The sequence below is a fragment of the Danio rerio genome, chromosome 7, assembly GCF_052040795.2.
Source record: "Danio rerio strain M-AB ecotype USA chromosome 7, GRCz13ab, whole genome shotgun sequence".
Classification (NCBI taxonomy): Eukaryota; Metazoa; Chordata; class Actinopteri; order Cypriniformes; family Danionidae; genus Danio; species Danio rerio.
Genome location: NC_141027.1, coordinates 5,355,943 through 5,372,097, shown reverse-complemented (window position 1 = coordinate 5,372,097; position 16,155 = coordinate 5,355,943). Strand labels below are relative to the sequence as shown.

General features: G+C 36.2%; 1 protein-coding gene and 1 long non-coding RNA gene across 13 annotated transcripts in view; both read right to left on the bottom strand.

Annotated features, from left to right (window-relative positions):
• LOC147842964 (uncharacterized) overlaps positions 1-16,155 on the bottom strand; it is a 277,603-nt gene that overhangs the window by 142,015 nt on the left and 119,433 nt on the right. For 2 of the 3 annotated variants that reach the window (XR_015495293.1, XR_015495294.1), the window contains exon 1: positions 4,803-4,864. The exons of the other annotated variant lie outside the window; for it this stretch is intronic. This is a non-coding gene — a long non-coding RNA (uncharacterized LOC147842964). Of the gene's footprint in view, positions 1-4,802; positions 4,865-16,155 lie in introns of those variants that run through there. 3 annotated transcript variants of the gene reach the window in all.
• LOC147842969 (ubiquitin carboxyl-terminal hydrolase 46-like) lies at positions 7,321-14,578 on the bottom strand. 10 transcript variants are annotated; one of them, XM_087260284.1, is made up of 16 exons: positions 14,070-14,578; positions 12,904-13,276; positions 12,673-12,771; positions 12,232-12,384; positions 11,925-11,979; positions 11,547-11,648; positions 10,894-11,019; positions 10,306-10,432; positions 10,064-10,200; positions 9,869-9,968; positions 9,711-9,790; positions 9,520-9,620; positions 8,955-9,070; positions 8,142-8,220; positions 7,901-8,039; positions 7,321-7,668 (listed from the first exon to the last, which is right to left on the bottom strand). In XM_087260284.1, exons 2-16 carry the CDS (start codon positions 13,271-13,273, stop codon positions 7,665-7,667), a joined length of 1,788 nt encoding a protein of 595 aa, XP_087116410.1. In that variant the 5' UTR covers positions 13,274-13,276; positions 14,070-14,578; the 3' UTR covers positions 7,321-7,664. The 10 variants fall into 10 exon arrangements, 7 of the variants coding, with proteins under 7 accessions (XP_087116410.1, XP_087116412.1, XP_087116413.1 ...); XM_087260286.1 differs by having other exon boundaries at positions 12,673-12,753; positions 14,070-14,187; XR_015495171.1 differs by lacking the exon at positions 8,955-9,070 and having other exon boundaries at positions 14,070-14,214.

Sequence of the window (16,155 nt, the reverse complement as noted above, 5' to 3'; positions counted from 1 at the left end):
ACATCACAGTAAACAAGCTTTCATCATTTAAAGAAATGTTAAAAATAATAAAATAAATCAATAATTGTATTAATAATAATAATATAGTTATTAATATTAATAATTAATTTAAAGCTAAATTTAAAGTAAATAAAACAAACAAAAAAGTAAACAAATCTAAATTAATTACTTACATTCATAAAATATAATATGAACCATTTTTTATTTAACCATAGCAGGAAACAACATTTTTGGCTTAATTTAATCTCCTCTGCTAAAACAGATATCCATTCTTCCTCTACATAACATTAAACTCGCCTTTACATTTCAGTTTTGTTACATTTAAAGCCCAACATAAAGGTCTGTATTATCATTAAAACAACTAAAAAGATTGAGCAAACCATCAAATAAAACCAGACAGAACCAGACATTTATACACGTTGCTGTTACGTGGGCTAAATCTGATTGGCCTTTAAAGGTTGCTTTTAGCCCAAAATAAGTGCAGCTTAATTTAGTCTTTGTGATGTGGTCTAAATTTAACCCAAGATGGACCAAAAATAGCCCAAATAGAATCACAGGAATAAGATCACATTGCTGAAATATGGGTACTTATTGCTGAAAAGATGCACACTAGATAGTAGAGCTGCACAATTCTGGCTAAAATGAGAATCGGAAATTTTTTGCATTAAATAAAGATCACAATTTTCTCATGATTCTGTAGATGTAAAATAAAGGTACGGTAAAAACAAACATATGGCACAACATCGATAATAATTAAATTATTATGTTTGAGATATATGCTTGCTATCTGTCATATTAGACAAATGTATTCACTGGTAAAATCAGACATTTGCCATTATCAGATAATATTCAACAATACAGTATATAGACTAGAGTAGTTATACTGACACTGTAAACATTTATTTTCATGCACAACAGTGTGTTCCCTATAAAAGACAAAACTTATCAAATGCAGATGCAGGAGACCTGTCGACAAAGCTTAAACCCTCTCCTCTTTCAATAAAGTCAGGGTGTGAAAGCATTTTGGATTTCCAGTGAGTTATGTTGACAACGTTTGTGTTGTTGACAAAAAAAAAAAAAACACAGTTTGCAAGCTCTGCTATGTACGTATTAGGTTTCGTCCGATAGACAACACCGGCTTTGCGATCCTCCACCCCGCCTCCGTTGCTAATCCGCTCGCGAAAAGTACACACTCAGGCCCTGTTTACACTTATAGGTCTTTGTTTTTAAATGGCATTATAGAACGACAACGATCCACATCCACAGTGGCATGTAGCATTTCTGAGCAGCCCTCCTTCCTCTCTACCGCTGAAAACGCACGTGACCACACACACTCATTCACATAAAGACACAGACGCACACACAGTCATGCACTCGGTCCAGGCAGTCAGAGGGTCAGTAGACTACTTCAATCTTTCACTCACTTGTACTTAGTCATTTTAGCGAACACCTCAGATACTGTTGGCTGTGCGTCTTTTTTTACCGACGCCATTATAACGACACAGATCACTGCCTATTCAGGAGTCCCGCTGAAAAAGTGATTGACAGGTGGTAACTATGTGTGTAACTTGCCTTTATTCATTTACTGCATGATTTGTTTATGGGTAAAACAAAGACCATGCATGTCAGGTAGTTTAAACGGTAGACTACAAATAATTGATTCGTTATTAACTAATTAATTATTCATAATCAAAAATCGGAACGAACCGTTTGTAATCGAATCGAGGATTTGGAGGATCGTGGCACTCTTATATATATATATATATATATATATATATATATATATATATATATATATATATATATATATATATATATATATATATATAAACATATACACACACACACACACACACACTAGAGCTGCACAATTAATCGTAAAAAGATGGCGATCTCGATTCGACCCATAGACGTCCAATATAGCATTTCTATGATTCTGTCAATCATATTTTCAAAGTCAGGAGAGACGAAAAGGCGGCTGCACGAGTCTTTTCATTGTTTCACAAATGTTGCTCAGTGACATGGACACCTCCAAATGATGTTGAATGAGTATTTATAAGGTATAATTCACATAACAATGTCATTTCTGTCTTCATATAATGATGTTTTGTCGATCGGGAAATCACACGTGACGTGAGCTGCTGACCGTGAACTTATCACAGAAAGGGCGGGCGTGCGCTCTACCTAATGATAGACGCGCGTGCGTCTACTTTAGTGAACAGAACCTGCAAATGTTGTGAGTTACAGGTAATAAAGTTGTAAATAATATTCAATTTGTGGCACAGAGTGATAGTTTGGGAGCCGCGCGTGAAGAAGTTAACTTAGCAGTTAAAATGAAACCGAAAGTGTGCACTTCATTTAAATGATCATATCGCATTTTAGAGAATGACAAATGTCTGATTTTACCAGTGAATTAAATGGTCTAATAATGTTGTCAATGACAGATTGCAAGCATATATTTCAAACATAATATTTCAACATCAGAATTATTATAAGTAGAATAGAATTGCTTGTAGAAACCAGTAGACCTATACATAATAATATCATCGATGTTGTGCCATGTTTGTTTTACCATACCTTTATTTTATATCTACAGAATTGAGAGAAAATCGTGATCTTTATTTTAAGCTAAAAAAAACGTGATTCTCATTTTAGCCAGAATTGTGCAGCTCTAATACACACACATGCATGCATGCATACCTATTAGCTTGGTAGAACTGGTGGTCCTAACTTAAACTTAAAAGTTTAGGAGCTCCAGCCAAAAAAATTTGCATCATTCCTACAAGTTTTATACTAACATGTTTAACAGAAACTAACAAACAAGCAAAAATCTGCATGTGCTCACCAACCCAGCACACACTGCTTGACATAATCGAGATAAACTGAATTAACAATAATAACTGTGCTGGTCTCACAGGTGGTGTCTGATATTGTCATAACTTACTGTTTGCACAGGTCATCTTAATAGCAATACCAGTCTTTTCATGAGCTGCAATATTAGTTTATCTCTGTGAATGCATGATATTGCACATCACAGTTATCGTTAACTCCGTTCACCTCATTCACGTCAAGCCGTGTGTGCAAGGCCGGTGAGCGATTGCAATTTTTTTGTTAGTTGTGATTAATGTTAATTTCAAATGCAATAAATCTGTAAATATAAAAGATGTGGTAACAGCGCTCATAATTTTTGGTGGATGTGACATAATTTTGGCTGGTGCGGCTAAAATGTTTTAGTTAGGAGCACCAGTGGTACCAGGCAAACAGGTTAGCTTCGAGCTCTGTGATGAACATGATAAATATGATATTGTTTGCATGACTTGTTAATGTAGGCAAAGTTATTTTAATGAAAATAAATAACTACTTTAGGGGCAGGTTAGTGCATGTCACAGGTATTTTTATGTGTACTTTTTCCCAAGACATGCAGTAGAGGTAAATTGGGTAAGCTAACTTGTCCGTAGTGTATATGTGCAATGGGAATGTATGAGTGTTAAACATATGCAGGATAAGTTGGCAGTTTATTCCTCTGTGGCGACCCTGAATTAATAAAGGGACTAAGCCAAAAAGATAATGAATGAATAAAATAATAAATAAATTTTATTATTTTAAATATTAAAAAATATTTATTTTCAAATTATGAACATAATTTTCATGTTTTAATTGCATCACTGAAAATAAATAATTTATTTTAAGATTTTATCATTATCGTATGCACTCGTTTTTTTCAAATATAAAAAGCTAATAGAAAAACTAATTGAATAAGCTTTTTGATAGACATAAACCAACAAAACACAACTTTTTTCAGCAGTCTTTAACAAGCGTTAAATTATACATTATAATATATTACCAATAAAAATCAACCTTTTTAAAAAAACATTTCATAAAAAGTAAAAACAGTTTACATCAACTTCTTCTATGACGCCATATTCCTTCAAAAATATTTAGTCCAGACGTTTGTAAAAGCATTTACTTATTTATTAAGCCTTGTTTTAATGATATATAAGCCTCAAACACCTTTTCAAAAATTAAATTCCGTTTTTTGCTCAACCTGTTTAGTTCATTTAACATTTTGGCTTTACCAAAGTTTGTTTGTTTGTTTCTTGACATTTAAAATGCAAAATAAGCATGTATACTTTGCAAACTATCGCGTTACTTACTTACAATGAATAACAATTAATAAAATCTAATTTAATCCGAGCTCATTTGCTCTATTCTAGGAAATCACATCAGACTTCCAACAACATTGAACCGTGTTTATGGTAGCAAAAAGACCACAAGCCATTACGTCTACAAACATTAATAGTACATTTACTGAAAAACGAGGAAACTTTCTGTGGTTAAATTGCTTTGAGACAAACTTTTCCCTCACTGGTATCTGTCAAACTGAAATGGAAACTTTAACGTTACCTCAGCGCAATCCTCTCATGAGTAGATCCAGTCAGAAAAACACTTCACTCTTCAATGTCCACGCTGACCGCAGCTGATATCTCGCCCAGTCTTTTCAACCAAGTAATATTTCTAGATTTACATATTTTTAAAATAATAATTAATAAAAAATATGATTTTCCTCTCACTAATATTATCATGGCATAGGGCGTATCAATCCGAGTCATCTGACCTTTAACGGTATTTAACGGCTTTTACCGGTGTTGACGAGTGGACGGTCGCAAATAGACTAAAAGCCATGACTTCAGCAAACATTATGGTGAATTCACTGAAAAACGAGGCAACTTTCAGTGGATAAATTGCTTTGAGACACTTTTCCCTCACTGTTATCTCTGTCGGACCTGAAATGGAGACTTTACCTCAGCTCAATCCTCTCACGCAGAGATCCAGTCGAGAAAAAACGTCTTCTACGCGCGCGCTCGCGCTGACTCTTGACCCCAGCTTTTATATCCTCGGCCAGTCATTTCGCGGGCTTTTCAAGTAAGTAATATAGCTAGGTTTATATATTATTTTCTATTGTGCAAATATATTGCATACATTTAATACACCTTGTGGTTTTTAAACTTGGGGTTTAAATGTAAAATAATTAAATAATTACAACAATGAAGGGGCGTTGCTGTTTCAATAGAGTGACGTCACGCGTAGTGCTGACTATAAATGGCTTATTTCTCGCATTTGGCCGGCATAATCCATCTGTAAACCCTTTTATACGGTTAATAATAGCGATATCTCTATTGTGGGTGACGTCTCAAATGTTTGCAAAATTTATAATTGTATAATATGTTGCAGGGTTTAATATTTAAAATGTGTGTGTAACCTTGAAGTTTATTTTCAAACACACATATATATTCAGGGACATGTCATGTTTATAGTAATTCTTTGTAGAGTTTGTATTCCCCATTCCAACATGCTAAATGCATCATTATAGGGACATGCTTGCAGCAAAGTGCATGTTCATTATTCATACATGTGTGGCGATCAGCATGTTTTGTTGATAATTTATTGCGCATGCTCCACATGTTACACAGAATATACACTGTTTGCATTGTTTAAATGCCATTTAGACGTCTTTATGTTGAGCAATATGCATAATCATTTGCAGAAATTACATGTAAACCTTTCATTTAGAAACATGTTTTTAATATTTAGTTTGGAATCTGTATGTGCATTTACAATGTACTGTTAATTCTTCATATTTGTGTTCCTATTGTTGTAACCACACACATACTGATCTATATCTATTAAATAAATCTAACTGAATGCATGGATTAAAGAGAATAAAGTCTGAACCGAACAGAGTGCAATGTGCATACGTGACAGGTTAAAGACATTTGACATATAAAGGTGAATCAGGTGGGCAAACTAGGATAATAAACTGTTCTTGTATCTGGCTGTTATATTGTACTGTGCTATATAGCAGCAGCCAACGGTTCAGAGAGATTGGGCTGAGTGTAAGGGGTGCAGAGTGATTTTCAGAGCCCCTTTTCTCACTTTGGAGATGTAGAGGTCTGGAAGGGGGACACCAGTAATCTTCATTGCAGTTCTCAGTCTGATTTAGTCTAATTTCATCTAGTTTGTTGGCTGAACCAAACCGAAGAGTTTAAAATTAAGTATTGTTATGCGTCTTTAATTTTAAATAGTATTTTATTTTACTTTAAAATGCCAATAGCCCAGTGGACAGTGCAGCAACATATGCACTGAAGATAGACTGAGATAGAACTGACTGAAGTCTAGAATCTGGGGGTTTAAAACATCTAAATACTGACGGAAATCACCTTTAAAGTGTCCAAATTACGTTCAAATGCATATTACACATCAAAAATTAAGCTTTAAAATATAATTAGTGCAGGAAGTTACAAATGTCTTGATGGAAAATGATCTTTACTTAATATTCCAATGAGTTTTACCCAAAGACAAATCAATAATTTTAGTCTCAATTAATATATTGCTGGCTATACCTACAAATATATATTTATTATTTATTTACTTATTTATTTTCTTTATTATGGACATCAGTTACACTGGATAACCAAATGCATTTGTTTAAGTGTTTTAGCAGACTTGCTATTTCTCAGCACCTGTCAACAGGAGGCTTGACAAAATGAAAATATAATAAATACATATACTTGTGAGAAACAAGTACAAGATAACGGTCCATATTGGATCTTAAAATGCTCACTGCTTGTTCACATCATGTACAAATCTGTCAAGTCAGTGTTATGCTAGTTTTCAGCTTATAAAAATAACATCTCATACCTTGATTCTGCCATCTATATTCCACAAACAGGCTTTCAAATCCAACCACTGATTCCAGACCAGCCATCAATGTGCTTTTCCTCGTGTAGATCAGTTCACTTGTCCTACAGTTTCTAATTTGATCCATTGATGCAGATTTCCTAATCAAAACCAGGCCCAATTGTAGGATTACAAGTCTAACTTTTGGACTTTAATTTGTAGGTGTGCATTGATGGTTCATACAAATAAAAAGCTGTTGGATAGTCCTTGACATGTATTCTCCATTTCTTTCAAACACACCTGAAGATAATCAAGCTCTTTCTAGGTATATAAAAATTTTCAGGCAGGTGTGTTGAAGGAAGATATAGCTAAACTATGCAGGACACTGGCCCTCCAGGACTGCGGTTTGTAATGCATGTCAAAAAGTAACTTCCTTCACAATGTTATTACTCTGAAAGCTTTTCTCCCACCATAACGCAAGTAACTGCAGTGATTCTGAAGTGGCCGAGTGTGTTCTGAAGATAAATGAAGACCTCAGGGGTTTAGAAAGTGAGTAATTCCTAATTCCTAAAACTTCAGACACACTCATATGCTGATGCACTGGAAGGAGAGCGTTCAGAGCTCTGTAAATAATTGACAGAGTTTGCGAGGATTGGAAAAATAATTTTTATTGATTGCAGTGCTCAAGTTACAGTTCACATCAAATCTGCCATCATTTACTTGCACTCATATAGTTCCAAACTGTTCAGCCTTTCATTCATCTGTCCCCTGACCCTCCATATACAGCAAGGGTGGAGTAACATGAATGTTTCCTTTATATGAGGGTCAGGAGCTCTCAGATTTAATCCAAAATATCTTCATGTGTGTTCTGAAGCTCTCAGGGGGGTTTTGGTGCAAGTATCTGGCAGAATCTTCTGACTCTGGATCTTCTGAAGCTCAGTCTGCTGTTCTCCACCTCTTCAGGACTGTCGGCTACAAACTGCTGCTCATCTACAGAAACAACAGAGGATTTCAGTGTTTTAATCCCACAGCAAGAGACGGAACCAAGTGAGAACTAAATGGGCTGTATGCACAACTTTTAATTTTCAGCCAGGCAGCGCCAAGGAAGATCTGATTTCTTTAAAAATCTGTGATCTTCACAGCCTGTTAGATATACAACATTAAAACTCTAGCTGTGCACAGAGCCCATTCTGAATGTTAAAAACACAGAGCGTTTAATCACCGCTTGATGTAGAACAGCATGTAGCAGTTCCTCTTTATTTCTTCGGACGCTTCTGTCCAGCTGGTTTTCCTGACGGAAAAGTCACTGCAACGCAGCCATCCATCGTCACTTGGATCCCGAATGTGACTTATGTAGTGTCCTGTAACACAGAAACTGTACTAAAACTCTGTGGCCGGATGGACCCTCAACTGCTCAATCACCGAACAAATGAGACAATTCAACATGTGTGGTCAATTCCTACCAGAAAACAGTTTGCTTCCTAAATGTGACACTGCTCCAGTGAGTCTATACTCCACCCTGGTGTCGGCCGGTTCTTCCTGCTGTTTATGAAACATGTAGAAGATGGGGGAAACAAGTATAAGATAACGGTCAACAGTGTTACAGAAAAGTGCTATCTATCTATCTATCTATCTATCTATCTATCTATCTATCTATCTATCTATCTATCTATCTATCTATCTATCTATCTATCTATCTATCTATCTATCTATCTATCTATCTATCTATCTATCTGTCTGTCTGTCTGTCTGTCTGTCTGTCTGTCTGTCTGTCTGTCTATCTATCTATCTATCTATCTACCCATCCATCCATCCATCCTTCTCTCTATCTGTCTGTGTCTGTCTGTCTGCCTGTCCATCCATCCATCCATCCATCCATCCATCCATCCATCCATCCATAGATCTATCTATCTATCTATCTATCTATCTATCTATCTATCTATCTATCTATCTATCTATCTATCTATCTATCTATCTATCTATCTATCTATCTATCTATCTATCTATCTATCTATCTATCTATCTATTTATCTATCTATCTATCTATCTATCTATCTATCTATCTATCTATCTATCTATCTATCTATCATTTATTCATGTCTTTATCTTTGTACTTTATCTTATCTACCATCTTCTCTCTGTCTGTCTGTCTGTCTGTCTGTCTATCCATCCACCCATCTATCCATCCATCCATCCATCCATCAATCAATCAATCAATCAAATCAGTCAGTCAGGCAGTCAGTCAGTCAGTCAGTCATGATTTGCTTGCTCTCTGCCTTGTCGTTGGGTATCTGGGGTGCAACTTTGGTCTTTGTCTTCAGGATTCTCTTGAGAAATGACTGGCAGCTCGCTGGTCTCTTATTATCAGACTCTGGCTGCTCTCTGATCTCTCCTGATGAACACAAGGCAAACACAAAAGGTACATTTTCTTCCTGAGATTGTCCTTCAGATTGGTCACAGAATTCCCAAATATTTCCCAAATTCGAAGACGACAACCACCAAGTATTGGAGTAATACTTGCAGCAGTTGGGGAAAACGTTTCTGTCTCTCTTTCCCAGGAAATCCTTTAATATAAGACCGTAATAGCAGCAAATACACTTGTAAATGAATAGCAAAACTGTCACAAACCTAAACTTAGAAGCTTCATTAAAATATGACAATAAATGAAAAGATATTGATATTAAATGCTAATAGAGTAACTGACAGAAAGCTGGAGCAGGTGTTTACATTCACATCACAATACAATACAACAGTGAGCAGTCAACTATAAACCGCTGAGCGCTTTCTGTCATCAAATAAACCATTGTGCCCATTCAAATGTTTAATAAACAGCAGGCGTACCTTTAACAGAGGACAGCGTCAACTCTTCTGTAATCTTCAGTCGATTCCTCAGCTTACAATCAGACAGCATGTCAAAGCGCGACACCAGCAAAACCAGAACTCTGTAGAGGGATTCAGAAGATCAGAAATCAGAGAGCAGCTCGAGTTTAGTGATCGAGTTAGATTAGTAGCTGATCAATAATGTGTCGTACCTTGGGAAACTGTAAAACCTCTGGGTCACAGAGGCCTTCGTGCCGTTACAGTTGCAGCACATGCAATCAACTGAAGACGCCTGAAGGAAAGAGAGAAACCCATCAGAAATGACATGTTGTTGCTCATGCAGTATACTGAGATTAGCGCTGACGCTCACGCTCATGTACTGCTGCAGGCTGTCTGACACGCTTGCATTCTGGCCGAGGACCAGCGAGATGTAGTTTGCGTCCTCAGTAAATGTCTTCTGGAGACCACAACTGAAACCACATTGAAAAGAAGTTCATCACTGAAATGCTGAAGCATGTATAAAATGCTAAATCGGCATGCACAAGGGGAAGTGTGGTGTCATTACCTGACACAGGTGCGCTCCGTTTCAAGCTTGAACTCCATATTGGCTACGGGGCAAGTGTATGTGGGAGAAGACATCTTCAGCATCTGGCCTTCCTCTTTCAGGCAGGACAGGGACAGCATGAGGAACTCGTGAGCATCCTGAGGAGAAACACACACAGGTTTAGAGCTGGTCTAGCAAAAGCAGGTGTGTACCAGCATTAACATGACAGACTAGTTGAAGAGTCTGGTTTAAGGTGCGCTCACCTGCTGAAAGTCTCCCGTGAAGACTTTACTGGCATTTTCAATGTAGCATTTCACTTTCCTCAAGAGCCTTTTCTTCAGGCTGGTGCTGCTGTTGTCCAGCCGGCTTATGAACAGGTCTGAAAACACACTGGAGAGAAACAGATGACTGGGTTAGTCTGAGCTGCTCTACAATATAACAGGAATTACTGTGGGATGGACAAAGTCAAGAATGTATCAGGTAGTTTGGGGAAGCTCAGAATGGAAGGGGCTTCCACCCCGGGTAGATTGGTTTAGGGCTAGAAGGGATGCAGCTCAGCTACTGAACATGCTCACATACAAAGCGTCCATTTCTGTGAGCTGTACCATAGTTATTGTTTTTATGGTGTGGATTAGGTGTAGTTAATAAGTCAATACAAAATGTGGGATTGGAGATGTTAATAAAACACAACAGATCCGACTCTGTGGATGTACAAGACATTAAATGAATCAATCAAAAGCTCAGATTTGTACAGCGCATTAGGAGCTGGCGCTGAACACATGTTTGTTTGGTATTTTTGGTTGTTTTTCCACCAAACCCATTGAAACCAGAACATGTTTTATTCTCTGTACCTGAGCAGCATGTCTTCATCTCTCCACACCTCCTGGCTGAGAAGCACATCGTGCTGGAAGGGGGGAATACTCAGAAGGCACTGCAGGACTGAGTTCATGTAGCACGTGTTGCCTAAATTAGGAAGGCTGAGGAAAACAAATGAACAGTTTTGGTTAGATGACGACTAAAAACAGTCTAAAGGCTTTAAACTAAAGCATCTGCTAAATCAGTGATCCTCAAGCACCAGGCCGCGGACCCGTATCAGTTCCAGTCTGCTCATCAATTGGTAATGGGCTGCACTAGAAATCATTAATTATTTCCATTTTATTTATTATCTGAGTCTGAAGGATCTTTTATTTTGAAAAATGACCTTATTCTCTCGGTTACATCTCGGCCACTTGAGCACTTTAATTTACCCCACAAGCAGCTAAAGCAGTAAGAAACAGACGTCTTTGGCAAGTTTCTTTGCAAAGAGGAAAAGGTTCAGTGAAGGACCCACAAACTGCCAAGAAACAGCTCTGCAACCCATTTATCAACAAATCAGCTGAATCCAGCATGACTGTGCAAGAAGATCAACTGGAGCTCGCAAATGATGGAGGCCTTCTAGGGGTCGTTCGCATATCATATAGTTTCTAGAGTCTATCACTATAAAATGAGTGAACATTGTCTTTACCCCAGAGGAGAGTGTTCTTCAGGCTCATCAGCTTCAATCTTCAGTTCAGTCGTCAGGTCTGAAACCCAAAACTCTCTGAACATGGCCTCGACGTCTGGAAGACTAAAGAAACATCATACAAACAAGTTAACTAATACACTATACTACATATATACTACACTATACTGTACTATACTATACTATACTGTACTGTACTATACTATACTATACTATACTGTACTATAGAACACTATATTATAATATAATTATAATATACTCTAATATACTATAATACAATACAATACAACAAACAAAATATACTATAATATAATAAATTATAATATAATATAACACAACACAACACAATATAACACAATACAGTATAATATAATACATTACCCAGGTTGTTGACAGGATGTTTGAGGCCGAATCAGATCATAAATGCATGAGATATCTGTAAAACAGAAAGATAAATGATGGAGTTTAGTCATTAAATCACACACAGTATCCTGCACTTCTTAAAGAACACCAGCCGCTCTTATAAACACTGCTGCAGATCAGCTCAGTTGAAATGGTTCATGACACAGACTGAGATCCTTCAACAGATGTAATAATGAACCAGTGTGACAGATTTCTGTGGTTAGATTAGAGCGCACACACACATATGTGGATCTTCACATCAGCTGTTCTTCATGTTTTGTCTTGCCTGTATAAAGTTCAGTCGGCATCTCTTGTAACTCTGAACATTCGCTGATTTCAGGTAAAGAGAGGTCTTCAGGTGCTTTCCCCCCCTCAGGCTCTCGATCAGCGGTTTGGTGTTCAGATGCAGAAGGAGAGGGCTTCATCTCCACAGCTTCTTCTGGAAAGAAAATGAGCAGTACATATAAATAGCTAATTCATGCTGGAGACATGTTAGCAATGCTAATTCATACTGGAATCATGCTAACAACATGCTGATTCATACTGGAAACATGCTAACAACATGCTAATTGATCCATCCATCCATCCATCCATCCATCCATTCATCTATCTATCTATCCATCTAGGAAATGTTCATGGGCCAATCACATCAGCACACTGAAGCGCTCTAAATCATGCAGTATTCAGTGTTGTGATTGGCCTGATTTGGTCTGTGATTTGTCTTTACCTGCATCAAGGTTAGTCGGCGTCTGTTGTAATTCTGAACATTCGTTGATGTCAGATATGGTGGGGGGGTCTTCAAGTACAGCTGTGGATAAAGTTACAGCTGTGGATAACAGACAGAGTCATTTAGTTTCTATTAAGGACATACATGTGTTGAACTTTTTAGACTGAAAAGACAGAAGCTGAGCTGAATAAGATGTTCCAGTAAAGCAGTGAATTATTAATATTCTCACACCTTCAACTGCTTCTTTCTGCTGGCCTGCAGGCAGATCATTCTCTGGATGACCTTCGGATGATCTGTGGACTGCAGCTGAGAACGAAGCATCAGTTTTCCTGTCGCTGACGAAGGAGGAATCCTCCTCCTCAGACGACACACACACACACGGCATCAAAATCGATAGGATTTTGCCAAAAACACGGCGCATAGATGGAAATCTGCGCTTTCGGGAGGACGGAGAGGGGAGTTTGCCATTATCTCCAGGACCTGAAAAGGACGAATCCTCCAGATCTACCGAAGAAGACGGAAACATCACCCTCATCCTTTTCTTGATCTCCCCTTTGCTCTTCAAAGCCATTTTCTCTGCTTGCTGAATGTCACGATCCATTTACTAGAGACAAAAACACAACTCACATTAGACTTTTGCATTCATAATTATGATTCAGTCATGGTTGAGTTTCAAATGTGTCTTCATTAGTAGTCATCTCGATAATAAGTGGGGATTGTTTGGCTGTAAATGAGTCATTATTTTCAAAGCAATTAAAATAATCTGAATGGGGTGAGCTAAATGATATTGTTTTTCTTTTGACAGATTATTTTGTGTAGCCACACTGGCAGATTATTTTGACTGCTTTATGTGAAAGCTCACTTAATTTTGGCATAGAACTTCTTAAAACAAGACCATATTTTTTGATTGTCTAAAAAGGCTTCTTGAATTTAAACTTTAGATATTTGGACTAAAAATATATATATATCTAAGTAAGAAAAGCATTTTTGCAGTACTCTTCAAATGTGATCTCAGTTCCACTCCTTAAGAAGCTTAAAATACATTTGTTTTCTTGGCATGTACAAATATTTCTCAATTTTATTACATATATCATGAAAAACGTATACAAATAAGGACACTTTAAGCAGTAGAATTATCAATAGTATTATCTACAACAGTCATATAATATTAATATACAACACAGTATTAAATATCGACATTTAAACTCGTGTTGTGTGATTTGATAGTATTTGAAAACAAGTATTTAGTGATTTTTCTCGAATGTAATTATTTAATCAGACGATAAAGGTGATTATTTAATCTAAACAGTGTGACCAATATGTTATTTTCTTCGGGGAAATCAAACATTATGTTTTTTGTTGTAAAACTTGACCAAGTCAGAGTGCATTCAGCTTACCTTAGCAGGCGTTGAAGAGTTCTGAGGCGCTTCACCTGCAGCGCGCGTCTTGGAATTTTAGAACGCGTTCGAATCCAGAATGCGTGACGTCACCGCGGCTCGCCTTCTCGTTGACTATGAAATATGAACTTAAACACTGGAGTTACAAGAGCTACACTTTTGGCCAGTGTTTTATAACTGGCAAAATTCCTATAGCTTTGGCCCATTGACACAAACAAGCATGGCTTTTCTGGTCACTGTTGTACAAACTGTGTTCCCAAGAAGCTCATGTACAAACAATAAAAACACTACAGTAATTTATAGTAAATCTACAGTGTTTCTGAAGCATACTATAATAAAACACTTGAATTAATCTGTTGTGGTAATTCTACATATGCTAAATATAGTTTAGGCTAATTAAACATCTAATAAATTACCTAATACTAAAGTTTTATTAGCAAAAAAGGGTATATTATACACCATAGTTCACAATAACTAGTGTACTACAGTAGAGATTATCAGTTTGCTATAGTTAATAATACAGTATGCAATAGCATTCATTAAGAAAGTGTTGTAAATACTACAATATATAAAATATATTACACTTTAGCATAGTGTGTTTGAAAAATACTATAGTATTTACAATAAGTTACTGTGGTATTGTGTTGTGAGTGATTTTACTCATAATAGAAAGTCATTGTACATGTAGAATTGGTCATTATACTTTTATTACAAAATAAAGAGATCCTGTAAACATTTCTTTAACAAATTAATTTCCAGAGGCATACTAATGCTATTAATACAAATTGTCAGACGTAAACACCAATAATGCAACCCCCTATTCTCTATTTTTATACTGTCAGTTATTTTTAAATGATTGAATTTATCTATCTATCTATACATATATACACACACACACACGTTGTACAATGACCTTGGGTTTCTTGAAAGGCTCTTTAAATAAATTGTATTATTTTTTATTATTATTACTATTTTTATTATTATTATTATTAACCCTAAAAAATCCCCAGGTTTTTGTCAAGACTTTTTGACGAACACTTTAACAGTTTTAGATGTTACAATATACATTAAAATAAAAGAACACGTTTTATCCTGTATATGCTACTGTTAGCAGACAGATTTACAGTGTTTGTGATAAATAAAATAATTTTCTAGATCATTAAGATGTAATACTATAATAACCGACCAGCAGAGGGCAGATGATGTCTGTCTTTTTATTTTACAGTTTAAATAATGAATCAAGCACTGTAATACAATATCTTAAATAGCCAAAAGCTCAAATAAGTTATTGTGAGCACAGAAATTATTTATCCAATGGTCTTGAGTGAGAACACAGGTATTAGTGCCCTGATCCAGACCTTTAAATGTGATTAAATAACTTTATTATGCCTTTTAAATAACTCAGAGCTGCATCTGTCTCAATATGAAGTTAAAGATATGTTTGCACAGCAATGATGTACAGAAATGAAGCAATATTTTTAGCTGTATTGTCCAGGCCAGCAGATGGTGATGTTGCTCAGTATCTGAAACAGCACAAACACTGCAATTCACTTCACTTCATGTTTATTTATACAGCACTTTACACAATGTAGATGATGTCAAAGCAGCTTAACATAGTTCTAGTAAAGTCCAGTCCAACAAACACAGTCCTTCCATCAATGCTTTCACTAATTTAATATTGTGTATGTACCAAACATTAAACAATCAGAACCCTAACAAAATATTAAGTTAGCACATCCACATTATAACACAGAAACAGATTATGAACACTAATAATCAATAATAATAAATAAAAACAATGAGGATATACATTAGTAACTACAATAGAAAGGAGTAGTTTACCTTTTTTATTATTTCTAGCTGCTTTTTAAACTTGTAGATCCTTTAATAACTTCACAATGTACATTTAAATCAGCTTTGAAACGGGAGCTCCTTTACAGTGTTTACATGATGCATTAATAAGCGACCATATTGGAGGCAGAGAACATAAACAATTACATTAAACTGATCAATTATGGTGGTGTTTTGGGCTGCATTGATCAGTCGAACTGAAAAAAATAGTTTGTTAAGTTGCACATCAACCGTG

Excerpts from the sequence above, each read along its gene's own strand:
- LOC147842969 (XM_087260283.1), bottom strand. The coding sequence starts at position 13,273 with ATGGATCGTGACATTCAGCAAGCAGAGAAAATGGCTTTGAAGAGCAAA. Across the intron at positions 12,385-12,672 it reads GCCGACTAACCTTGATGCAG|AAGAAGCTGTGGAGATGAAG; the intron begins GTAAAGACAAAT and ends TTTTCTTTCCAG. Across the intron at positions 9,071-9,519 it reads GACGCTGTCCTCTGTTAAAG|GAGAGATCAGAGAGCAGCCA; the intron begins GTACGCCTGCTG and ends TGTGTTCATCAG.